General features: G+C 40.5%; 3 protein-coding genes across 3 annotated transcripts; 1 reads left to right on the forward strand and 2 right to left on the reverse strand.

Annotated features, from left to right (window-relative positions):
• Positions 1 to 1,049: 1,049 nt before the first annotated feature.
• On the reverse strand, positions 1,050 to 2,852 carry LOC6571121. Its single transcript, XM_001997290.2, has one exon. The coding sequence runs from the start codon at positions 2,850 to 2,852 to the stop codon at positions 1,050 to 1,052; it is 1,803 nt and encodes a 600-aa protein (XP_001997326.2).
• A 600-nt stretch (positions 2,853 to 3,452) lies between these two features.
• LOC6571119 lies at positions 3,453 to 5,237 on the reverse strand. The gene has a single exon (XM_001997291.3). The coding sequence runs from the start codon at positions 5,235 to 5,237 to the stop codon at positions 3,453 to 3,455; it is 1,785 nt and encodes a 594-aa protein (XP_001997327.3).
• A 3,880-nt stretch (positions 5,238 to 9,117) lies between these two features.
• LOC6560773 (transcription factor SPT20 homolog) lies at positions 9,118 to 24,173 on the forward strand. Its single transcript, XM_032734620.1, has 6 exons — positions 9,118 to 9,369; positions 20,457 to 20,805; positions 20,867 to 21,461; positions 21,543 to 22,092; positions 22,162 to 23,783; positions 23,852 to 24,173. Exons 1-6 carry the CDS (start codon positions 9,343 to 9,345, stop codon positions 24,042 to 24,044), a joined length of 3,336 nt encoding a protein of 1,111 aa, XP_032590511.1. The 5' UTR covers positions 9,118 to 9,342; the 3' UTR covers positions 24,045 to 24,173.
• Positions 24,174 to 25,779: the final 1,606 nt, after the last annotated feature.

Raw genomic sequence — 25,779 nt, forward strand, 5'->3', positions numbered from 1 at the left:
CAGTACGAGTTTTAGCCTGTGAATCAGGAACACAGCTAACTAAAATAGTTTAAAAAATGCATAATTCAACTTAGAATCTTATCATTTAATGATAAAAGTTGGCATATATCCATCTTTTTGCTGCAGGCAGTACATATATCGGAGACGATTGGATAATATCTGTAAAGCATACAGCTCCAATAGGAAGCAACGCTCGAAAGTCGATGAGTTTTTGTCTGGAAAACTGTTTTGTTAACCAGAACCAAATCTTACAAAATACTCCCATGCCATTAATACCAAAAATATACTATTGAACATGATGAGATATTTCCATATACAATTGGAGCAACTGAAATTTAGCTACTAGAGAACGATATTGAAAGCCTAAATTGAAATTCATTCAGTCCAGATCTGATCCCCGATTGAAGACTTGTAGGCAATCACGAAAAGCCATTTGAGATTGGATTACCGTTAAGAATTTCAGAATTTCCCTTATCCAGAAAACTGTCGCTATTTCTATGAACACTATGGAAAAATTATATAATGTTTCTGTTGATCTTAAGGGTGTTAATATTCTCTAATTAAACCATATAGTTAATGAACGAATTAATAATTCTTCGGTGGATTTGTGTATATTTATATATTTTTTATTTATTTATATGTGAAACCTTTCAATATTTTATTTAACATTAGAGGTAATTAAATTTCCAAAAAGTTTTAATTTGTCCCTGGTCATAATTTAAACGCTCTAAAAGTACTTTTATCCAAAAACTAGTTAATTGTCAAATTAATTGGGGCTTGGCCTTAAAGCTAGTACGATTTAAAGCTGAAAGCAAGTTGGTTTAAAGTTTGTTTTCTTGGTTAATTTAAAATGCTGATACATGCAATAATACTATATTTTTAATAAGCTAGAAAACGAATACTTTGATAAACTCCAACACCAATCTTCAAGCAAGAAAGAACAATTTTAGAGTGTTCACCCAGACTAACTCTATTTGAGGTAACAGTAATTATTAATAATAAAATTAACAAATGATTGTATTACACAATTTTCAATATTGAAAGAGCATTTATACATTTTTAATTGCCACTGTCCGTCGAAATCTGGCCCAAAAGCATTCGATAGCAAAGCAAAAGCAGGCCAGTAAATGGAAAGCCGCATAGAACTCAAATATGTAGACTAGATCCCGTAGAAAAACCGCTCCGTGCATCCTGGTATTACTGTAGTCCTTTAAGGTTGTTGTATTAAAGTGCACCATGTCATAGAAGCTTCGGCTAATCCAGAACTGCGTCAACCCAAAAGCATGCATGTGAAGAATATGCTGCTCAAACTGCTGGCGATAAGGCAGATGTCGTCGTAGTGGGAAACCAAATAGAACGAAGCGGCTGAAGCAGACGTCGTCGGAGTAATAGAACGCTTGCTCCTTGAAGGATTTCTGCTGCTCTGCATAGGTGCGCCAGCGTTGTTTTGACACGGTATATATGAAACTGGCATTGAAGGTATCGCGAATTTTGATAAAGTCGGTATATAGATCGAAAATTGCAATATTGCGTGCAGTGGACAAGCTAACATTACTGATGCTTTCCACCTTCTCCATCTCATACCTCCAAAGGGCGATTTTGTAACGGGAATTCTGAAAATCCTCAAAGCTGTGCAACATCTCTTCGAGTGGTGGACTCGTGTACAAAGTCTGCAAGTATGCTTGGTACATGGTGGTTATCATCAGGCCGGCAAAGAACAAAATCAGGCAAATCGCCTTCATGTGCCGACTTGGATTATCTGACAAGATGAAAGATTGCCCCAGCAGTCCACGCAGACAGCGATCATTGAGCACAACATTCGCAAGGCTCAACTGGCGCCAGGACAACTCCTGGCTATAGATGAGCAACAAAGATAATATCACAAATAACACCATTATAATGCCCAGAACGGGAGGATCCACAATAATTGTATAAATTTGGTTATAAGGCAACTTTGCCGGCACTGGCAACATAAAGCAGTACGATGTGGAATAATATGGATAGCTTACATAGTCCAGGTTCTCGTCACCAAAGGTGCCGAGTAGCGATGTAGCAATATCAAGTTGATTGTGGTACGTCCTGTTTATTAAATCAAACAAGCCGTAATTTTCTCCAAATTTCAAATCGTCGCGCAACGGCAGTGTTGCATTCACACGTTCAACAAACGTATTCACCAAATTGGCCACATAGCCACCCATTTTGATGTTGCCCGTGACAGGATCATGATACAGCATAGAACGTGGCGCCAACTGATCCGGTTCGCTTCTAATCACTGCTCCTTTCATGTTCCGAAATTGCTGCACATAAATGGAGTCGGAATTGTATTTTGAGTCTGAGTTGATATCCAGCTGCACGTGATTAATCTCTTGAAAGAGGCGACAGCTGAATAAGTCGCCCTGTGCATTCATCATGGCCACATTGTGTTGCTCCCTCTCAAAGTAATCCTCGCAGAGCCACTGTGGCTGCATCTCGGATTCCAGATAGACCAGGCGTCGTGCCTGCTGCAGCCTTAGTAAGCTGCGCGTATTCTGCTCCTGTTCCGCCTTGGAATCACAGCACAGCAGTAGGGAATCACTGCTGAAGCTCCAATCGCTAAGGCTGCTGCCTTTGGTGAGCAGCACTGTGGGCAACTGCAGCTTGGGGAGCAGCTCATGAAACAAACAGTCCTCTCCTCCACTCTGTCCATATATGACAATGGTATCATAGTTCCGTTCCAGACGAATTCTCTCCAATATTTTCAGTAGCTTTTCCTGCAGCTGCAAATCTATCGGATCTGTTGGATTGCCCAACTGGATGCACTGTAGATTGTGGCACAGGCCACTTACCAGGATAAAGATGATGTATAACCGCATGACTACACTGCTGTCCCACAGTCATCAGGCAACTGTGAAGTGGACATATTGTTTGGCGAGTTTTATTTTATTGTGTGCTCTAAGCGGAATGCAACATGCAGCATGAATGTTTTGTAGCTTGTTAACATGGCTAAGTGCACAATTATACATTTATGAACAGAATTCTTGCGTGAGAAATTGATGTCTGTTCATTAAATGGATTTTTGACACTGTGCGTTGTACACTTGCAACAATTTAAGTAGATTTCGTATACATTTATTAATATTAAGAGTTAATTATTATTATTATTATTATTATTATATTTGTGGCAAGGACTGAGTAGTAGTAAAAAGAAATGAGCTAAAATCCTTGTTGTTATAATGTTGAAGGTGTTACGTGCTAGCTAAGAGAGATTTAGTCTGCTTTTTGCTGGGCGTTACTCTCGAATGCAAATCAGCAATGCAAAAAATACTTATAAATTAATCAAAAGTTACTAGAAAAAACACCTGCTGGCAAAGGCTTGTCCTTGGAGTATGTTTTAGTCAAACTCTCTCGACTAAAGCCTTGTTACTTTTTTATTAATGAGATTTTGACTTGACAATCATTTCCTACATTTACAATTTACGTAGCCCTTTGAGCCCAATAACACTCGACAGCAAAGAAAAGGCAGGCAAGTAGATGGAAGGCCACATAGAACTTGAATATGTAGGATAGATCCCGTACATACACCGGCTCATCGTACGCCTTGGGATTACTGTAGTCCTTCAGCTCTGTCATATTCAAGTTGACCATGTCATAGAAGCTTCGGCTAATCCAGAACTGCGTCAACCCAAAAGCCTGCATGTAAAGCATATGCTGCTCAAACTGTTGGCGATAAGGCAGATGTGGTCGTAGTGGGAAACCATGCATATCGAAGCGGCTGAGGCAGACGTCTTCGGAGTAATAGAACGCCTGCTCCTTGAAGGATTTCTGTTGCTCCGCATAGGTGCGCCAGCGCAGCTCGTTCACTGCATATAAGTAGGTGGCATTGAAGGTATCGCGGATTCTTAAAAAGTCACCATAGTCATCGAAAACGTCAGTATTGCGTGCATTGGTCAATCTAAGTTTAAATATACGCTCCAGCTCATTCACCTCATAGCGGAGCAGGGCAATTCTGTAATGAGAATCTTGAAAGTCTTCCAAGCTGCGCAATATCTTCTCGGGAGGCGGACTTGTGTAGAAGGTCTGCAGAAATGCTTGGTACATGGTGGGGATCATCAGGCTGACAAAGTACAGGATCAGGCAAATCGCTTTGAAGTGTCGACTGGGATTCTCTGGCACAGGGAAGGATTGCCCCAGCACTCCACGCAGACTGCGATCATTGAGCAAAATATTCGCAAGGCTCAACTGCCGCCAGGACAACTCCTGGCTGTAGATGAGCAACAGAGAGAATATCACAAATAATATTATAATAATGCCCAGAACGGGAGGATCCACAATAATTGTATAGATTTGCATATAGGGCAACTTTGCCGGCACTGGCAACATAAAGCAATACGAATTGGACACATACGGAATACTAAGATGGTCCAGATTCTCTACATCATAGGCGCTATACAGCGTTGCAGGTATATCCAGTTGACTCTGTGCCGTTCTGAGCCATATGTCTTCGTACTTGCAAATCTCTCCAAATTTCAAATCGTCGCGCAACTGCAATGTTGCATTCACACGTTCCACAAATGTATTCACCAAATTGGCCACATAGCCACCCATTTTGATGTTGCCCGTGACAGGATCATGATACAGCATTGAACGTGGCTCCACCTGATCCGGTTCGCTTCTAATCACTGCTCCTTTCATGTTCCGAAATTGCTGCACATAAATGGAGTCGGAATTGTATTTTGAGTCTGAGTTGATATCCAGCTGCACGTGATTAATCTCTTGAAAGAGGCGACAGCTGAATAAGTCGCCCTGTGCATTCATCATGGCCACATTGTGTTGCTCCCTCTCAAAGTAATCCTCGCAGAGCCACTGTGGCTGCATCTCGGATTCCAGATAGACCAGGCGTCGTGCCTGCTGCAGCCTTAGTAAGCTGCGCGTATTCTGCTCCTGTTCCGCCTTGGAATCACAGCACAGCAGTAGGGAATCACTGCTGAAGCTCCAATCGCTAAGGCTGCTGCCTTTGGTGAGCAGCACTGTGGGCAACTGCAGCTTGGGGAGCAGCTCATGAAACAAACAGTCCTCTCCTCCACTCTGTCCATATATGACAATGGTATCATAATTCCGCTCCAGACGAATTCTCTCCAATATTTTCAGTAGCTTTTCCTGCAGCTGCAAATCTATCGGATCTGTTGGATTGCCCAACTGCACGCAGGGCAGCCAATGACACAGGCCACATACCACGATAAAGGCGATGTTTAACTGCATCACAACACTGCTGTCCCACAGCCATCAGGCAACTGTGAAGTGGACATAATGTTTGCCTGGTTTTTCTCTGCTGCTGTGCCACAAGGGAAATGCGTGCTTTGTTGTAACATGGCTAAGTGCACGATTATGCATTTATGAAAAGATTTTTGGTATGTACAAAGCATGGCATTAAAGCACTCGCAAAAATTAAATTCTTTCACGTTAATCCATCTAGATTATACCGCTATACAGTCCAGTGAAATAATGACCTGCGTTCGCTGCTCGACACGCTGACCCCTGGAAAATGTTCGACATTGGACACAATTGCGCCCAGAGACTCAGAAAAAACCTGATGCACTTTTTTGTCGATTTGGCGGCTCCATAGTAATGTCTGCTTATTGTACACTGCTCCAAAAATAGCAGTGGAGCCTTTCCTTCATGACCGAGCTATAATTATTAGTTCAAAGTCCTCATTTCTCTTGCGATAAGCGAGTTTCAGGCAGCTCATTATGAATTAGTGAACCTTTTCTATGTAGTAGAGTAGAAAAATGTAGTAATAGTTGTACAAATATATATAAAATAATAAAAAGTATTCAATAATTTTGCAGTATATATTATTGAACACTTTTTGCTATATTATACAAATTTTTTATATATTTATTAAACTAATAAATCACAACTTATGCGATGCTTACAGATTTTCGGGCGAAATGCCTTTGTTTTTTTTGGAAATATATGACATGCATAAAGATAATTAAATGTATGCCAAAGCATCGTTGTCTTATGTATTCATAGTTGATAGTGAAAATAGCTCCGATTTGCGTGTTGCCGAAGAAGATACATATATGCTCAGAATATTGTGGTCTCGACTTGCATGACAATGGGCGTGAGTCTGCTCCAATTTGGGGATTTGGGTTTTTATTTTCACTGCGCAGCTGGCCAGCTCACATGGCATGTTTTTAACAATTTCCGGTCCACAGTGTGTGTGTGTGTTTGTGAATGTGACTGTGTAGCGTGTCTGTTGCAAAGTCATTTGTAGCAGCGACAGCAAACAATTCCAAAAGTTGAAGTTGGTGCTGGTGCTGGTGCTTGTGCTGGGAATTGAGATGGAGATGGAGATGGAGATGGTGCTTGTGTGCGTGTATAGCGAAATTTTCCGGCAATTTAAGCTAGTGCAATCAATTGAATGACTTTGAAACGTGTAGAAATCAAACATTTCATTTTATGCTCTTAATTGCAGTGCAAGTGGTTTTCAATTATTCAAATGAGTCTCTTCCAGCTGCCAGCGCCACTCGAAAGTCTTCCGAATATTCGCCTACAAGATGCTGTTTGATTACGCTGCTCTCTGCTCGTGCTCAAGCTTGATACTGCTTGGAGATGGAGCAGCTGGAGCTGCTGCTGCTGTTGGCAATATTGCAGCTCCTGCTCCGGTTGCTGCCAAAACTGGTCTAGACTTGCGTTAATGGCCAAACGAGGCAGCAGCAGCGGCGACGATGGCAAAGGCGAAGGCGACTCTGTAGCTGAATTTCTTCTGCTTCATCATTGGTATTGGCTTTGGTGATGCTATCGTTGCTTTATCTGCTGCCTTTTGCCATTTCAAGTTGTATTTGTTATTGTTGTTGTTGTTGTTGTGAATGACGTTTCAGCGAAAGTTGTTACGTTACATCGACAGCGGCAGCGGCAGCGGCAAGCAGAGACAACGGCAGAGACAATGGCGCCGACACTGGAAGCCTATGCAAAACCGGTCGGTCATTGATTTTTGGCGACTTGGTAAAATTACCTGGCCATGGTCATTGCGGGACAGTCAGTCACCCAGCAATCCAGCCAGCCATCCAGCCATCCAGCCATTCTGCCAGACAATCAGACAAAGAGACAATCAGCGCTCATCTGCCCAGTTTCGCATGCATCGTTAATCTTGACAATTGTCGCACACTGCGTATGCTTGATATTTATGAAGGTATGCAAAGAGCTTCACTTGTCAGCGGGCAGTCATTTAATTGCTACAAAATAAACAACAACAATTTCGACACAGCCATGAATACTTTAAGAAAGAAAACTTTCAAGCTGTCAAGTAAAAAGAGTGTTTACAGAAGAAGTGCAGCTGGGAGCTCAGTAAATGGCTTAATGATGAAACGTCTTCATTTGGTGATAAATAATAAACTTTTAGCAAATCTGTTAACAAAAACTGTCAAAAATTGATAAACTTTTGAGTCGATTATGAATTGGATTTTTATTTTATTTATTGGATAATTAGTTTGCCTTGTTTGAACGCTTGAATGTGTCGTGGTCACAGCTGACGACGCATTCAAATGCAAATTGTGTATATAAAATTAGGACATACTTAGTATTTATAAATATTTATATTAATCGAATAAATACAATTTATAAATGTAGGTACACGAAAAGAAAATACGAGAAAAGTTCCAAAATCTGCTTTGTGTGAGAGGTTTTTTTTTCGCTCGAATTCGAACGACGTTTTAAGCCAACAAAAAGAGATTATTTTTTCATTTGTAATAGGTAATAATAACAAGGTGTTACCCGGTTTTGGGCCAAATGTGTTTTTTTGTAAACTAAATTTTGTGTATATAAATTTATATATTTTTTCTCTTTATATATTTTTGCTAGTTGAGATCGTTGGTATTTATGAGATTTACACAGATTGGCTTGATATTTTTTTATTTTTTTGGTTTAGTAACCTGAAGTAAACAATTTCCGTTGCTTACGAATAACAATTATTTCAGTATTTCCGGTGCAAAATGGTAGTTTATGAAATAGTTTATTGAAAGTTTCAATAAATAAATAAATAGTAAATGAATAACGCAGGGAAATACATCCAAAAAAATCCCCATCATTACCAAAAAAGAGGACAATTCAATTGTGAGTTAATTTTGCATTAAGTAATGGAAAACATTTTGGCAATTTTTCTCTTAATTCGCAACGCAATTACAATGATAATTAAATGCAGGAAAGTCTCAGCTGATTATTGATATTTTTAGCTCCCCCAAACCTCGAACACATATGCCATTAGTAGCTTCACAAAATGCCATGAAATCAATCATTCATCAATGTTTCAATATTAATTTGCTTCATTTTTTTCTGTTTTTGGCAATTGCCTTTTTGAGTGGCCCTTTTCTTGTTGGCGGCTATTTGCCGCTCATTTGCTAACTGTTGAAGCCAAAATGTTTATGATTTGATGACCGTCAATGTAACAAACCGCCTTTCGATAACCGCTCATTATAAACGCTATTGTGATCTTTGGTCTTTTGGGGTTTTGGCGCACACTTTTCATTTGTTTGGCAGACATTTCGCTTGGTGATTTTCTATAAGCTCAATTCGGCGTGTTATTATATATATATATATATATATATATATATACCGTCATATACAGTTTTGTTTCCTTTTTGCTATCGCCGGCACTTTGAACACACGCATTTAGCTATTGTTGGCTTGGGGCGCAATTTGAGCTACTCTCTAAACATTTGCTTGGCGGCGCATAAGCGTAATTGTAATCATGATTAAGTAGTTTTCTGCTTAATGCCAAATCAGCTATAATGCGTAAGTGTGTATGTGTTGGTGTGTGTGTGTGTGTCTGTGTGTGTGTCTGTTTGTGTGTGTGTCTATGTGTGTATTCAGATTCACTTTCAGTATGATTTGATTGAGAATGCTCAGGCCGCGCAGATTCAATGCAGACTCGTGCAGCAAACTCACCACGAGGTGAACTGACACAACACTTCAGCTGGTGTCTTCTTCACTCTCTTTCTCTTACGCCTTCGCTCTCATTCGGCACAAGACTTGGCGTCTTGGCGACTTGGCGACTTGGCAACTGTTGCTTGTGGCCCGCGTTTTGCATCAAGTTTCAGTTATAACACGGCCGCGTTTCGCTTTGGACGCGCTTCTCTCTCTCTTTAGATCGGCATACTGCGTCGGGTTTTGTTTGTTGTGACGCGCGACAAGTGGCAGGATAACGGATAGGGATATCCACTATATAAATATACACAAGTAGAAATCGGTGTCTGTGCTGTGCAGTGTGTAGTGTGTAGTGCATTATTTCTTATAATTCAACTTTTAGCCAGCTAAAGACAGCAGCAGTGCGGATTGACAAACTTTGAAATTGTTGTCCTGCAAGATGCGCTTGCAACGTTTGCCATTGCTGGTAAGTAATCTTATGTAAGCGACAATTTCGGTTGTTTGTTTTTTTGGGTTTGTTGGCCAGATGTCAGCAGCTTGACCCGCTCAGCTGCAACGTTGCCACCTGGCTGTATGCGCCCATTGACATTGATAAATTATGTCACTAATGTGGCAGAAACAGCAAACATCAACCTCAACATCAACATCAACATCCACAACAACAACAACAACAGCTGGCAACAAGTCAGGTGTAAACCATCTTCCGGTTGCCGCTGCACAATGCTGACTGTGAAGCGCAGGAGTTTTGAGAGTTGCCAGTGTTCAACTTGGCACTTGTTACGACTGCGACTTTTAATTGTCTGCCCATTGGGGCTTGGCTCATTGTTATATGTTGCATGCAACTACAACTAGTTAGTGCTGACTACCTGTTTGCCATTACACCTAGACTTGTCATACAGTCTGGTCTGGCTGTTCAACCTGCTGCAATCAGTCGAACCAAACTTGTGTAATCTCGAGCATCAAATTTGCATTGTCAGACCTGGTCATAAAAGCAGTAATGACCAGATGAAGCCACCTGCTGTAGAATTGTCTGTTGCAGCTGGCACAGCTTGCAGTGGCTTTTGTTCGGTTAACAACTTCATCTTCAACTTCATCTTCAACTCCATCGGTAGCATTTTGAAGAAGTGCAATTGCAAGTGTAATCAAAATCAACATGCAACACGAGTAAATCGAGTACGTGCCCTCCTTTCGCTTCTGTGGCAGCATCAGCATCAGCAGCAGCCTTTCAAATTGAGGCGCCAAATAGCCGCTGACTTTAATGCCAAAAATCAATAGCCATCATTAAAGGCGATTTGGTTCATGGCAACGTTTTTGTAACCTTTACAAAAGTTTTGTAAGTTTCGTATTTTTGTTTGTAATTTCGTTTGGCAGACGTTCGACCCAGAAAGTGTTTGGCTGTCTGCTTTTTGTCAACACACATGTCCCAAATGCGATACACGGCTAATTGCAAGTGTTGGCAAAGCAAATAAGCGCAAAATAACCAACAATAAGTTGATTGTCATTGCAAACTGGCCAACTAAGCAAGTAGAATTGGCCAAGTTATTATTGTATACACAAAAATTGCCAATATGGCCCGCTTTCCGTCCAACAAACGGCCGCAGGGCTGACCACGAACACAATAGCACTTCAGCACCTGTTACAGGTGTGTGAGTTTTGTCTTTGTCTGTATGTGTATTTGTGTGTGTGTGTGTGTGTGTGTGTGTGTGTATGTCTCTCTCGAATAGGCAGAGTCATTTTTTTAATATGCTGCACGCATGCAAACGAACAATTTGTATGTGAATTTGGAGTGTAGAAAGTTGATTGGATTTATTTATAATTTGTTAAGTTTCGTTATTTATGTATTTGGAGTGCTCCGAAAGTTGAGCTACCAATTTTGACAAGTTCATCCAGCTAAGTAATATATATTGTGATATATATATAGATATGTATGTATGTCACTATAATACAGCTCCTGGCCATTAGCCCTGGTCAGAAATGCCTTTCACTTGCAGATGCAATTATTTGGCCATCGAAAGATGCGCCGCTGGACATGATTGCCCAAAAAGAAAAAAAACATAAATAAATAAATACAACGTCTGCCGAAAGGAAAAGGAAACTTTGGCAACTGAAGACGAGCTGGTAACAGGCAGACTACAGGTTTTTCTAGCCAACGAGTGAATGGCGACACACGAAATATGAATTTCACACACACACACACAAAACACACACACACAAACACACACACACACAGATATGTATACAGTAAATACATAAAATTGGAATGCGGTTTTTTTTTGTCTGACCACAAACATTTTTTTGGCCTGCAATTACAACGACAAGAGTTTTGGCTGCGCATTTACTAACTGCTCATCATTAACATCATCGTCATCATCATCGTCATCGTCATCATCATTAGCAACAACAACAACAACATCATTATCATCATCCATAAACATCAGCGTGACCCGCATCTATTTTAATTAAAAGTTACTTAATTGTTGCCGCTTCTGGGGCAGCTCCTTGCATACAACAACATTAATATGCATGGCATATTAATGAGCCTAATGCGTCGATTAGGTTAACTATAATTTGTGGCTCCCTAACATCAACCTGATCCGTTTTCTGTTGTTGTTGTTAACATTTAACATTTTTGCTGGAATTTTAATTAGTCTTAGTCTGACCGAGTGTTAAGCAGGCGTAGTTAATACAGACTGCACAACTTACATAATCGTCAGAGTTCAGTTCAATGCGTCATATGCAAATTCGATACAATAGATACGCAGTTAAAGATCTCAGATACACACACAACATGTGTGTGGATGGGGAATGGGTTTGCATCGGTTGTGGCTGGTTCCGGCTGTAGCCAGACTCTCACTCTCACTCTTCAGTTTGCGGTCTTATGTTTTACTGTTTCTTATTCAGTTTTTAATTTATGCGGGTTTTGAGTGTTTTTGTTTCAGGCTTTTATTTATATGAATTTTATGTATTTTATGCAACGACCTTGCGCATCGTTTACCTTGTCAGCTTTGGCTTCAGCTTAACCTGCAGTATCTTTAACTAATTAAACCAGTGCTTGATTATTAATTTAAGCGGGGCGGGCGGGCAGCCAGCCTGTGGCACACATTGCTTAAGAGGCACTTGTATGCAAGTTTGTTGCCTAAGTCTTTTGTTACCACATGCTAAAATTCCACCCGCCCAGCGATCGATACTCTGCCACTCTTTCTACTGCCTGTTGTCTTTTGTGTAATTGTCACCATGTGCAACGCTCCATCGCTGGTCACTTAATTGTGTTTCCATTTTAGCTTTGGGCTTGTTTTTTGCATAACCCGTTGCTGCAACATTTCGTTCAATTGCATTTCAATTGACTTGGCAATTTGCTACAGACACTTGTGCATCTATGCAAAACTGCAACGGCGACAAACTTGCCCAATGCCTGAGGTAATAATTAGAGAAGGAGCTACTGAAAGACTGACAGTAAGAGCTCAACAGGTGTTAATTATTTCCACTATATATGTGTGTATATATGTGTGTGTATGTGTTTGATGTGCTATTAAATTGCAGCCAAGAATGGCGTAATTTAAAAATTCACAACTTGCATCTAATGAGCTGGCGTGAAAAGCCAATTCAAAAATGATGTAAAAAATCGATTTTTCAAAAATAATTTGTGAAATATTTAAAGTTGACTTAATTTCCTGGAAGGCTGAAGTTTTTATTTATTCATTTATCAAATGCGGACTAAAAACAGTCCAACACTCTCAAAAAAATTTAAATTTAAAGTTACAAATTAAATAAGGAGAAATAAAATTAAATATTAAAAATGAAAGTTAAGTAAATAAAATAAAGTATATAAAAAGTCTGTGGATATTAAACAGTAAAATATTCCAATGAAAAAAAAACCAAACTGACAAAAAAATGTTAAGCGTTGGCAGCTTTTGTAATAAGGAAAGTAGAAACGGTAAGAAGATTGAGAGCCAGCTAATCTCCGAAACTGTGGATTAAGATAAGTTTATCACAGTTGAGCACGCTCAGTGGTTTCACGAAGATAAGTTGGTAAATAACCTTTAATTATTGTGTAACTCGACAATATGTGAAAAAAGACATTGTAAAAACTACAATGGAAATCTTACAATTATATCCACAAATTTTCGCATATTTATCGTCAAGCTTCTGCCCTTTTTATACCAATCAAGAATACCAAATGAGGGTAAACAGACCTGCTACAAATTACACTCCTGTTTCAACTTCTTTTTTTAATGCGGTAATAAATCATGTTAATTGTAATAATTATAATGCAATGAGTGGTCTTTAAATCTGTCTAAATGTTGAAACAATGCTGTATCTTTCTAACTGACCATGTCATAAATACATGTACAACAACTCATTTGCATTTGATGAAAATAATTTCGAGTTAATTTCAATGACATTCTTTGACTGGTTGAACAACTTTTACATTTCTGACTGTGTCCAAGCATTGTATGAGCGATCGTGCCGAGATTTGTTTCTTTTATTATTATCGTTATTTTATTTGTATGGTCTTATAAATGATGATAGCAACGCGGCAGCAGCTGCAGCGTCATCTTCTTTGGTTTATTATGCATATGAGATTGAAGCTATGGGTCTGTGACTGTGTCCGAGATTGGGATTGAGTTTGTGATTGAGAGTGAGGCGTCTTCACCTACCCACAATCAGGGAGAGTGGAATGTTGGGGGTATAGGGAAACAGTTGCAAGTTGTTGGCACGTTGCCGCCAATGTTGACTTCAGCCTCAACTTGGACTTGAAGATCGCTTTCTCATCGCACTACCTGTCTGCTTGGGCCTATAGCTATAGCTGAGCCTGCCTCTGTGTGTGTATTTGTATCTGTGCCCAATTCATGTCACGTTGAGGTAGATTCAGCTGACGTCCGGCCCAGCAGCAGCAGCAGCAGCAGCATCATCATTCGTTTGACTGGCAGAAAAACACTTTCATTTTTCATTTCATTTAATAATTCATAATTTTTTTTCTTTCATTTGCTTTTGTTTATTTTTTAGCTTTTGGCTGCTGCTGCTGCTGCTGCTTCAGTTGTTTCTCAGCTGCTTGAGTTGTTGTCATCGTCAATGTGGTTGTTGTTGTGGTTTGTTGTCTGCCCGCCAAGTGTTTATAGTGGTCTAAATTTTGGCGCTTGGCGCGTTGCTTACTTCCGTTTTGGGTACCAGGCTATGCAACTTCTAAGCAGCCAAGCAGCAGCAACAAAAAAAGAAAGAAACGATTAATGCTTTACGTATTTTTACGCCTTTTAGTTTTGCGGTGGCGAATCGCACGCTAAGTTTGTCGCTTAAGTCTTTCGTTTGTTTTCGCCAGACACATATCATATATTTTGCACACCTCCGTTTAACACACACACACACTTCCTTTTGCTATGGTTGTTGTTGTTGTTGCTGTTGTTTTAAACTGGCGCTGTTATATAACCCGCTCTGGTGGTCTTTAATTATAAGGATTATTATACGCAATTTCGCATCATGCACATCCGCAACGGTTTCATGTCGTTTCACAGTCAGCGAAATCTTTATACATATGTAGTGTGTGACTAACATACATATGTGCATCAATTGAAGATATTGGTCATCACTTATGACACGGTCTAAACATGTTTCTCAATCTCAAACGCCTTGGAAATACACAATTTCCATGAGATTTTTATTTCTATTATCGCCATTCATGGCCACCAAGTCAATCGCATCTTTTTCTTTTTATTTATTTATTTTATGGATGGACTTGTCTTGTTTATCTCGTTTTGACAGCAGTAGTTGGCAATTTAAATTAATAGTTTTAATTATTCATTTGGTTTTATATTAGAACTGACTTCGCTTCAAGCTTCTCTTATTTTGAAAGGTAAATTAATTCAATGTTGTCTTTAAAATGTCATTAGTTAAGTCAAATTAAGAACACACATCAGCTGCCTCGTTAGCCTAAAAATTGAGTGAAAGCCACACAAATTTGGATCAAATCTTGGATATATTTTTTGCGCATTTTTTTACTTTAAATCTCAATCTGTTGGCAAGAAGTTCTCATGTGTTTTATTTGCGTGCAAGCCAAAAAATCTGGGACAGATCCACCTGAGAACTATTTGAGCTGTCTGCTTGTTAGTTCTCGAAACAGAAATCTTGCTTCATTGTTTCAATTGTTTTATTAACAACAAAATTAATTCAATACAAGTTTGCAAGTCTAAGTATCAAATACACTAAAATATCAACTTCTCATGCTCACATCAAAGATGCTCTTATTTAAATAAAGTTATTTTTCTCACACTGATGCAATTTGAAAATTCTGTGCAGCTCTGTCTCAAATAAGTTGGCAATATTCCAACAGCTGACTGAAATATAATATCAATTAGTGCTGCCAAATTTATTTTTCTGCTCCATCTAGAAGTAATGTATTTAAATGTTGTAAATTCAGAGTCTGCTATTTCTATCATTAAAATATCCGGTTTTAAACCGTGTCGCATGCATTTGCAATTGGGCATCTTTACTGAATCATAAAACTATTTTTTTCTTTGGCTTACGCAATCCGTGCAACAAATGTTGAACCAATTTTGCAATACTCATAGAAATCATATTAATTTTTCTATTTTTTTAAATTTATAATTAAGTATTAAATTTTATTTTTAATCTAATTTATTTTGAACTTTATATATTTTTCTGCACAGACTCAGATTAGATATTATTTTTTATTGTTTTCTATTTCTTTCCAGTAATAAATAATTGCATCTTAATTTCATTTGAAAGTGGCTTTTAAGTTGAATATGCTTGTAAACATGACCATAAACATCAATTTGTATATAATTTATTTAAGCTATTGCTAAATGCAAAACACATTTACACAATTTGCCTTTCTAGTTTTTCGCTAACCGCTCAACTATCTAATTGACTGTGACTGGCACACACACACACACACACATACAAACACACTTTGCTAGCTGTGTTGACGTTCTGAGTTGTCTTTTAGACCAAGCAAGTGGAAAATAATTGTGCCGTGTCTGATGGAGTGGGAAAACAGTTCCCATGGCCAACAAATGCAGATCATCTTGCACGTATCATTACTGCTCATCATCAAGTGCATGATGGCAACGGTTTTTGGCCAATTGTTTGGGCCAACTGTGAGTTATTAGCAGTCTCATGATGCAGCACCAGCAGCTATTGTTGTTGTAGGGCGTTGTTGTGAGATTGCCATCAGTTAATCATAGCTGTGACAACAGCAGTCGCAAAAGGCACAAAAAGCTAATTGCAAATTGGCAACAACATGAGAATCTATGCTAGCCATTTGTCATCAGTTAACAGCCTGATATGCTAACTAATACAGTTTTACAGTATGCAATCTGTAATCTGGAATCTGCAATCTGCATACTGAAATTGTTACTGTTGTGGCTTGTCTACAACTTGTCTACAGATTTCACTACACTCAGAAAAAAATATATTGAAATGCACTGACTTTTGGCGCCAAGAGTAGCGCACTTTATTTTGCAGAAAATTTACCTTATTTTTGAGAAAACTTGAAATTTATCTAAGACAAACCGAAAGAACGTTTTCTGAAAAAGTCAGCATAATTTTTGAAATTTGCTTTTCTAATTTAAAATAATTTGTATTATTTTTCGAAAACATTTGTATGATTCAGAGAAGACTTATTGATTATTGAAATATCAGTGCCAATTTTTTCTGGGTGTCTAATAGACGCTTGTAAACACCAAACACGCCAAGCGGCACAATGGCTGGTGACTAACAATTTGCTGTCAGCAGCCAGCTGCCACAAGCCACAAGCCACAAGTGGTTAAGTTGTTGATCTGCAGAGCTGTGAAGCTGTAAAGCAGTTAGCTCTTTGGCTGCCCAGATAAAAGAAGGAAAAAAAAAGTGCTGCAGTTGCTCTTCAGAGGCGGCAGCATCTGTATAATTTAGCCAGGTCTCTTTCATTTTGGCCATAATTTAGCTTCGACTTGCATTACACAATCGTGAGCCGAAGTCGAAGTCGGAGTCAAAGCTAAAAGTTGCGCTTTGGTAATTAAATTCGTTTTCTTAAGCAAAGATGCGATGCCGCTGAAGACTTTGATTTACACTTGCTCACTAAATGCTAGTCAAAGTTTTTATTTTTATTGTTTCTATGCATTACATAATTGTGTGCAAAATGTTAATGTTGTTTTTTGTTTGTTGTTATTGTTGTTGCTGTTGCTGTTGTGGGGGGCTGCTGTTTTGTAGCTGCTGGCCAACAAAATTTATTAGCTTGTAAACAACTTTGCTGTTAGCCCGGTGCGTATGTTGTATATATATATATATATATATATATATATATATATATATATATATATATATATGTATGTATAGGTGTATTTTGGTGTGTGTGTGAGTGTGTGTGCTGTGTGTGTTAACTTTCTCCCATTGTTAGCATCTTTCTTTTTGATTATGCGCCAGTTTTCTTTCACGTTGTGTGCCATCAATGGCATTTGTTTTGGCTTTGTTTTGGCCAAATCTTTGCAGCTTGCTTTACATTTAACTTGACATTTGGCCCATTGTTCACGCTTGGCTCTTCTGCACTTCGATTGTCCGGCTGGTCAGCGAGCGGGCGGGCGGGCGGGCGAGGTGAGGCATTCATGTGTTAATAAATCCATCTATTGCCCAGCTACCGAGCTGAGCGAACCAGCCACCGGCACCAGGTGTAGGTCAGTTCATTATGCTAATCCACGCTTGACCAATTCGCGATAATTTCTTTGAGCTTTTGGTCGTGTTAAATAATCGTTTCTTTTTCTTTTTCTGTTTTTATATTTATTTTATGCACCCATTCGATCTGTGACAATGTAGCATAATTAGCATAAGATGTCGTAATATTTAACAACGTTTTTTATTCAGATGCAGACTCAATTTGAAGTGCATACAACTACTGCCAACTGCCTATTTATATAAAGTTGAAGCTGGATTTAATAGTTTCAATTAAAAGATGACGACGCGACGTCTGTCAAAATGTGTGTCGGCAAGTGCTGTGCCAGAAATCACACACTAAGGCGACACAGCAGCAACAACAATAGCCATAGTAGCAATAAAAACAAAAAAAGGAAAAAATATGAAAACAAAAAAAAAGGTTAAACAATAAAAACAATAAACAAAAAAATGAATTTAAAACAAAAGCATTTTTGCCGCAAGTGTTGTCAAAAGACTTTGCACAGCTTCCGTTTTAGACGTTTGACGAATCAGCTCGTTTGACAGCTACAACGATGTGACAACGATGCCATAATGATTATCATCTCAACACTCACACACTCACACACACCCAGCCTGTGTGTGTATATGTGTCAGTTTGATCTGTGCAATCTCAGATTGCGCATACGCCATTTGATCCACATACAGCAAGATCGCATTTTTCGGCTTTGTTTATGTGTGCGAGTTTCACTTTATATGCGATTATTGCTCAATTATAATAAATCAAATGTCGGCGCCCACAATGCTGACATTTGCAGTCAATAAAACTTGCTAGAAATACTTTTTTTCCCCACCTTTTTTTTTTGAGAAAGTAAAGCACTTCTTTTTTTTGGGTTTTTGTATGGCAATGCCAAATGTCAAATGCCAGCAGTGCCTGAGCCGCAGTGGGGCAGTGGGGGTAGTAACCGAAAAAATATTTTCACTTCCACATTGAGTTGCCCGTTGCCAGTTGCCAGTTGGTAGTTGGCAGTTGCATTGGCAGTTGGCCGAGACAGCTGAGTGGGCGTTGCTGCAGCTGGCTTAGACACAACTTGTTGTGGGTTTTTTTTTTGGTTGTAGTCCCATCATCCATTGTCATATAGTACTCACTTACTCACATATATATATATATATAGTAGGAGTTGCGCTGCTTGAATCATTGCTCTCTCTTTGTACTCTCTCTTTCTCTCTCTCTCTCTCTCTCTCTCTCTCTTTCAACGTTTCAATTATCTAGTACAATATAACGATTAAAATCTCAATCTTAAGTGTGAGTTTAATTTTTTATCAGATAATATCTTTTGTTCCGAAGTTTTCCCTTTCATCTTGAGTATTGTGTTTTCACTCTTTAAAACTCTTCAGAGTTCAATCAGATTCATATAAAAAGTTAATTGCTTAATCCGAAAGCTATATTTAAATTTTAATAAAATTGTTTCATATTCAACCTTTCAAAATACTGCTTAAAATACAAAATAAGCAACTATTATTTGAACAGCTTTTGACTTTTACAACGCATTAATCTTTAAGCAAGCTGCAAATTTGTATTAAGTTTATCATATTAAAAGTTTTAATATCTTAGGCACTTTTCTACATATTATTTTCTTATCTTTGTGTTTTTGATTAGCCAACATATTCATAATAAATTAACCACAATTAGTGAACCGATTATGATATCTTTGCTAGATTTCTTCACGCTTTTGGTTTCAAAAATATCACAAAACTAATCAGCACTCAAATTAATAAAATAGAGTAAAAATAATATTATTGAATGGACTATTATTCAGCGTTCAAAGTTATTTTCTATTTTATTACAAGTTGCGCTGATAAGGGGCTTTAGCCAGGGGTCAATTTAGCACTCATCAAATTGAGGTCAAAGTTTGCGTTTAGATCTTGTTCATAACATTTATTCAATTGCTGTTTATGAATTGCGTTAAGTTGCACAAATAAAAACCAAAACATTTATTAAATTTAAATAGGGGCCTTCTGATTGCCTTGTTGTGATCCGTGTGATTTATATTGTATTGTATAACTTTTGATAATTATTTAAATCTACTAACTTATTACTTAGCCAAACAGTATCGATCATTATTGGCATTATTGGTGTTTTATTTGATTAAATCAATATCACATAAATTGTATTTATGAGCATTGTTTTCAGCCACACAATGCGAATGCTCACTGTACAGTGTGTACACAATTCGTTGACTCACCTGCATTGTTGCTCGTATATTGTTGAAATGCAAATTGCGACTGTTGAAATTGAAATTCAAGTCTGCGCTTTGGCGTAACTTTCACGGCTACATACGTGTGGCAAAGTAGTCCGTCGCATCGATTTGACTGACACAGATAAATTTCGATTAAGACACAAAACTAAAAGCCACAAAATTGAAAAGATGTGTGTGTTGTGCCTACTTTTGTTTTGCTCCCATAGAGTGCCTTGCCTTTAACCCATCAAGTTGAGCGGAACGAGATGTGGTCGAGTAATCAACTTGACATTGACCCAATGCCAAACACGGACTCAAGACACGTCCGCACTTTGCTCAGCTAATTTTTGCTCGTCCAAAAAACACTTTTCGGCTGTTGATGTTGATATTTGTTTTCATTGCCTTTTTAATTTACCACTTTTGGGCATTCACCAAAATTTGCTTGCTGGATTTTTTTTCTTCTTTTTTTTTTGTGGTAAAAATGTTTACTTAATATTTTATTTAACCACATATGATATATATATATATACATATATAAATCGTTTTTTGGGGGTCTCGACCTTGCGAACGTAACAAAATTTTTAATTAAAATGGGCAAGCAATTATATCAGCAAATGTAAATAAAAATCAACTAGAAATGGTTAAAATAAATTAAAGCGGCCTTTTTGATTTGCAGTTGGCGCTGTTCGCAGTTGGAGCAGCTGTCGGCGCAGCCACAACGAAGCCAAAAACCGAATCCAAGCCCAAACATGAGCCGGCAATCAGCCAATCCACCAAGAAGACCACGCCCACAACCGTTGCCAGCAGCAAACCAACGACAACGAAAACAACAGCAACAGGAACAACAACAACAACCCGTCAGTCGAAGGCTCTGAAGTCGGTGGTCGGCGAGAATCGCGGCAAGCGCACCCTGTACAACTTTGGCAATGCGGGTTATCTCTATCCGGAGGTGGCCAGTCGGCGTGCTGGCTACGTGGACAACTACTATCCCCAGTCGGGCTACTACAATGGACAGCAGGCAATAGGTAAATGCTACTTGGCTGCACTTGGCTCCATTTTACAACAAACTCATCGTATTTTTTACAGCGCAATATCCGAGCAGTTATGGCGGCGCCTATGCGCCATATCCGCAGTATCTGGAGGCACCGGAGCCCATCATTGAGATCATCATCAAGGATGCGAATGAGACGCTGGCCGAGGAGCCACCGCAGCCCCTCGTGACGAAGAAGAAGCGCAAGAAGGAGAAAGTGCATGTGTTCTATGTGAACTACAAGAAGGATCAGAACAACAAGCTGCATCTGGAGTCACCCATTGCCTCGCTGAACAACGATGACAACGACGAGCCCGAGGAGGAGGAAGAGGAGGAGATCATACAATACCCGGTTACACCACTGCCACCACTCAAGGCAACCACGTTGCGCACCATCATCCATCCCGACTCGGAGAAGTATCACAGCAACAGTGGCATCCATGTCTCCTTCGGCGAGGAGAGCAAACATCAAAGTGGCCACATCCTGGAGGAGCACAATGCGGAGAGCATTCAGCGACAGGTGGTCGCATTGCCCTTAACCAATACACGCGCCGACTATGGACGCGAGAGCAACTTTGCACGTGGCGGCTCCAGCTCCAATCAACTCTTTGCCACCAGCAGCAGCAGCAACTATCAGCAACACCAGCAGCAGCAGCTGCAGCAACAGCAGCAACACCATCACCATCAGCAGCAGCAGCACCAGCAGCAACAATCGTCGCTGCATTTTGCTAGCCAGCAACAGTTGCCCACCCAGCACAGCAGCAACTACTTTAGGCCACCCACTGCACCAATCAAACATCAGCAACAACAGCAGCAGCAGCAGCAGCAGACATCGCAGCAACACTTCTATCAGAAGCAGCAACAGTCGACAAGGCCCAGCATAACACAGCAACAGTTGCCCGCAACATCCTCGCAGACCATATTCAACAAGCTGGTGCAGCAATCCCAATTCTATATCAATCACAATCAGCAATATCAGCCACAACCACAGCCACAGCAGCAGCAGCCACAGCAACAGCAATATCAGAAGCCGCCACATAAGCATGTCCAGGTGCCATTCTTCCCAACACCAGTTCCAACCCAGCAAAAAGCACACGAGTTGCCACCGCGTGCCACGCCAGCGCCATATCAGCCCATTAAGTTCCGCCCAACGCCCGCACCGGCGGCACAGGTGAAGCCATTGCAGTTGCCACTCAAGCTGGAAAATGTCAACTATCAGCAACAGCAACAGCAGCAAGCACAGCAGCAGCAAGCACATCAGCAGCAAGCACATCAGCAGCAAGCACAGCAGCAGCAAGCACAGCAGCAGCAACCACAGCAGCAGCAATATCAAACGCAGACAAAACCGCAGCCATATCAATTTGTCAGACAGCCGCAGTTTGTGCAACAGCCGCAGTTTATTGTGCACTCACCCACAGCAGCACCCGACTACTATCAGCAACATACGCAACACCAGCAACAGCAGACACACCAACAACAGCAACAGGAGCACAAATATTCCTCGCACGCTCTCAACTATTTTGATATTAAGCCGTCCAAGGAAACGGAGCTGCTCAAGTCGATACCCAAATTCGAGCAGCACATTACGGAAACGCTGCACAATCCACTGAGTCAGCAACTGGCACATCAGTCATTTGGCTACAGCGGCAATCGCAATGAGGTGATTCATGATATACCCGCACCCAATCTGGCACCACAGGCCGCCACTGCTGCCCAGCCAGTTGCTGGCCATTATATCACAGCCAGCTCCACGCAGCATGCCCAGCAACAGCAGCAGCAACAGCAGCAGCAGCAACAGCAGCAACAGCAGCATCATCACCAGCAGCATTACAGCAACTTTGTTAGTGCAACATCTTCACCGGTTTATGCCGAGTCCACACATGGCCAGAAGGTTATGGTGGTGACACCTGTTCCGCCCACCAGCAGCAGTTATGCCAACTACAACCAGTATTCACAGGCCAACAGCGAGCAGGTGATTCAGGTGCATCCACAGAGCAGCAGCTATGCAGCCCAGCAACCCAGGCAATCCCAGGCAGCAGCTGTTGACAACTCACCCTTCAGTGTGTCCACCTATCACTCGGATGTGTTCAAGGAGCTGCAGCAGCGACAACAACAAGAAAAGCAACAGCAGCAGCAACAGCAGCAGCAACAGCAGCAGCAATCGTCCTATGGAAAACCAAGCAAACCAGCAGTTGCAGCTGCTGCTGCTGCTCCGAGCACATCGTCGGCAGCTCCAACTCCACCAACAGTGCCCAATGGTAAGGCATCGCAGACGCTGCTGCAGCTGCCCGACGAGGTGCCAGACGATCTGCGCCAGCAACTCTTCTCCTCCGGCATACTGAACAACGCGGACATCTCGGTGCTGGACTATGACAAGCAAGGTGACATTGCGCTCGAGAATCTGCCGGCGGAGCATCTGCAGCATTTCTATGGCAATGGCGGCGGTGCCCAGCTGGCCGAGACAAACAAGGTGCTGACCGTGGTCAAGCCCAATGGCGACAAGGTGTCGCTCAGCGAGAAGCAAATCGAACGCGTCAAGCAGAGCAACTCGCTGCCCCAGAAACAGAATCTGGATGTGAAGGTGGTCCGCTACGAAGCCGATCAGGGCCAGAGTGTCAGTGAGAAATATGTGCGCACGGATGCCACTGTGGTGCGACCGGTGGAACTGGCTGGCGAACGTCAGCAATACAATCGCTATTTGCCGCTAAAGATCAACGGAGCACAGTTTCCCATACCCGAGAGCGAGGAGTTGCTGGGCAAGAAGATTGTGAGCGTTGTTGTGCTGGCTCCAGTTGAGGCGCACGCGAATGAGGCACGCAGCAGCAGTGTGGATAGCAAAGAGGTCAAGTTTTTGGGTGGTGATCTGGTCAAGACGCTGGTCAAGAAACCGACCAAGGACAACTTCAAACGCTGGCTGGAAAAGGAATCGCGCACAGACCTCGAACTGCAGTCGGTGGTGCTGCTGGTGGCCAAGTAAGTCAATCAGTCAGAGCCACATACACAAAAGTTAACTGAGTGCATCTCTTCCATATCTTCCACAGATCGAGCGAGTCGGCGGAGCAGGAGATCTTCATGTATGACATTGCGACGGGCAGCGTGAATAAGCTGAATGGCGAACTCTCGAGCACGTTCGTCAATGTGGCCGAGGAGAATGCCAGCAGCGAGGACTTGGAGCATGCGGCCACACTGGACCCCAGCTCGCTGGAGACCATGATGCATTTGCGTCGCAGATAAAGAATAAATCAATCGAATATCGCCTCGAACATCGCCGCAAATCGCACACACAACATGCCATTTAGATACTCGACTCGACCTAGAAATGTGCCCATGATAAATAGATATCCTCGATGCACTTCTATTTGATCTAAATTCGTTTTTTTGGGTTCCCACATTAATTTCGCACATGCAAAACAAAAATCAAAAGAAATTCACACTAAAAATGGTTTTATTTATCGCGGGTCATTCACAGTGCATGCATATTCCTTCTTGTAGTATTTCAATGTTGTACATATTCTGATGATTATTTCATAATTTAAGCTAATTTACGTGAATAATAAAAATTTAAAAAAAATTTTAAACAAAATTATCGAAATTGTCATATTTGAAACGGCTAAAGCTCTTTAACAGTGCATTAACAGTGTCTTTTTCGGGGTTGGTGTCTTTGCTAAGTTAAGCTTAAAGCTTTGCAGCTGCTGCTGTGCTCAAGCTCTGTTGAGCTTTAGACCAAATGCTGCCGAAAGCAACTTGTAATCTGTCTTTAAGCTAAACATGCTGGCGACTCAACATTTAGGCCAAGGTTAGCAGCTAGCACCATAGCAACAAGAAGATTAACACATACACACACATCAGGACAAGATATTAACAATAATCGTATGCGCATACGTGACCTATCAGAGCTGGTGCTGGTCCATTGGCTTTGAACGGACGTCGGCTAATGGACGACGTGACCAACGGCAATCAAAGAGCACGCAAAAGTAATTGGCTTAAGCAGTGCGCGCTCTTTCAAGACTCTCTCTCTCTCCCTCTCTCTCTCTCTTTCTTCAGCTCTCTTTTGGCTGCGTGTGCTCTTTGACAGTTGTTTGGCTGGTTCGCTTGCTACTTTTGGGCATGGCCATATGTGTACATGTGTGTGTGTGTGCGTGTGTGTTTGTGTATTTATGTTGGAAGTGTAAGTGCAACAAGTCGCAGCCAACGGCTATAATTATGTGCCGTTTATTTTTAGCGCACAAGCTGCACAACAACACCAGTTTGGCCAGACATCCAAACAAAAACAAAATCAACAATAAATAGCCACAAATGACGATAACAAACAACTAAAATACAAATGCAGCGGGCAAATGTGGCTTGGTTTTTTATTGCACTCCACAAAACCGAACATACCGGCTATAATGTTATTGTTGTTGTCGTCGCTGTTGTCGTTGCCGGATCGATTCAACAGAAGAAAAAACACGTACACATGCATGAATAAGTATGTGTTGTGTGTGTGTGCGTGCAGTGTAAACGGTGTAAAGCAGCTGTGAGTCAGGTCTTCTTCTTCTTCTTCCCTTACGCAATGGGCGATCGTTTTGGTGTTTTTCGAATTTCGGTTTTTCAGCTGTTGCCAAGCGACGATTGACTAATTGAAATGTAAGATTTTTATCTCCGATTAAACACAATATTTATATATTTTTCAACATATGTTTGATTAACAATCTATTGAAAGGTTTGAGCATAACATTTAGCACATTTTTCAAATTGATGTTTCTTTTTGTCGTTTGAAACGGTAAATATTAAATCAACTGGCATTAAAACCATAAGATTTACGGCTATTTGTGGGCATATTGATTGGAAACTCGTTTTTCAACATTCAGTTGATATTTTTAAAGTTCAATTAGCGGCGAAATCATATTTCCAAATTATCACATTTTAGCTTATTTATAGTTTAGACAAGATGACGACTCCATTTGGCATTTCCTATATTATTTATTAA

Source organism: Drosophila grimshawi, unplaced genomic scaffold (assembly GCF_018153295.1).
Source record: "Drosophila grimshawi isolate 15287-2541.00 unplaced genomic scaffold, ASM1815329v1 contig_1369, whole genome shotgun sequence".
Classification (NCBI taxonomy): domain Eukaryota; kingdom Metazoa; phylum Arthropoda; class Insecta; order Diptera; family Drosophilidae; genus Drosophila; species Drosophila grimshawi.

Excerpts from the sequence above, each read along its gene's own strand:
- LOC6571121 (XM_001997290.2), bottom strand. The coding sequence starts at position 2,852 with ATGCGGTTATACATCATCTTTATCCTGGTAAGTGGCCTGTGCCACAAT.
- LOC6571119 (XM_001997291.3), bottom strand. The coding sequence starts at position 5,237 with ATGCAGTTAAACATCGCCTTTATCGTGGTATGTGGCCTGTGTCATTGG.
- LOC6560773 (XM_032734620.1), top strand. The coding sequence starts at position 9,343 with ATGCGCTTGCAACGTTTGCCATTGCTG. Across the intron at positions 9,370-20,456 it reads TGCAACGTTTGCCATTGCTG|TTGGCGCTGTTCGCAGTTGG; the intron begins GTAAGTAATCTT and ends TTTGATTTGCAG. Across the intron at positions 23,784-23,851 it reads GTGGTGCTGCTGGTGGCCAA|ATCGAGCGAGTCGGCGGAGC; the intron begins GTAAGTCAATCA and ends TATCTTCCACAG.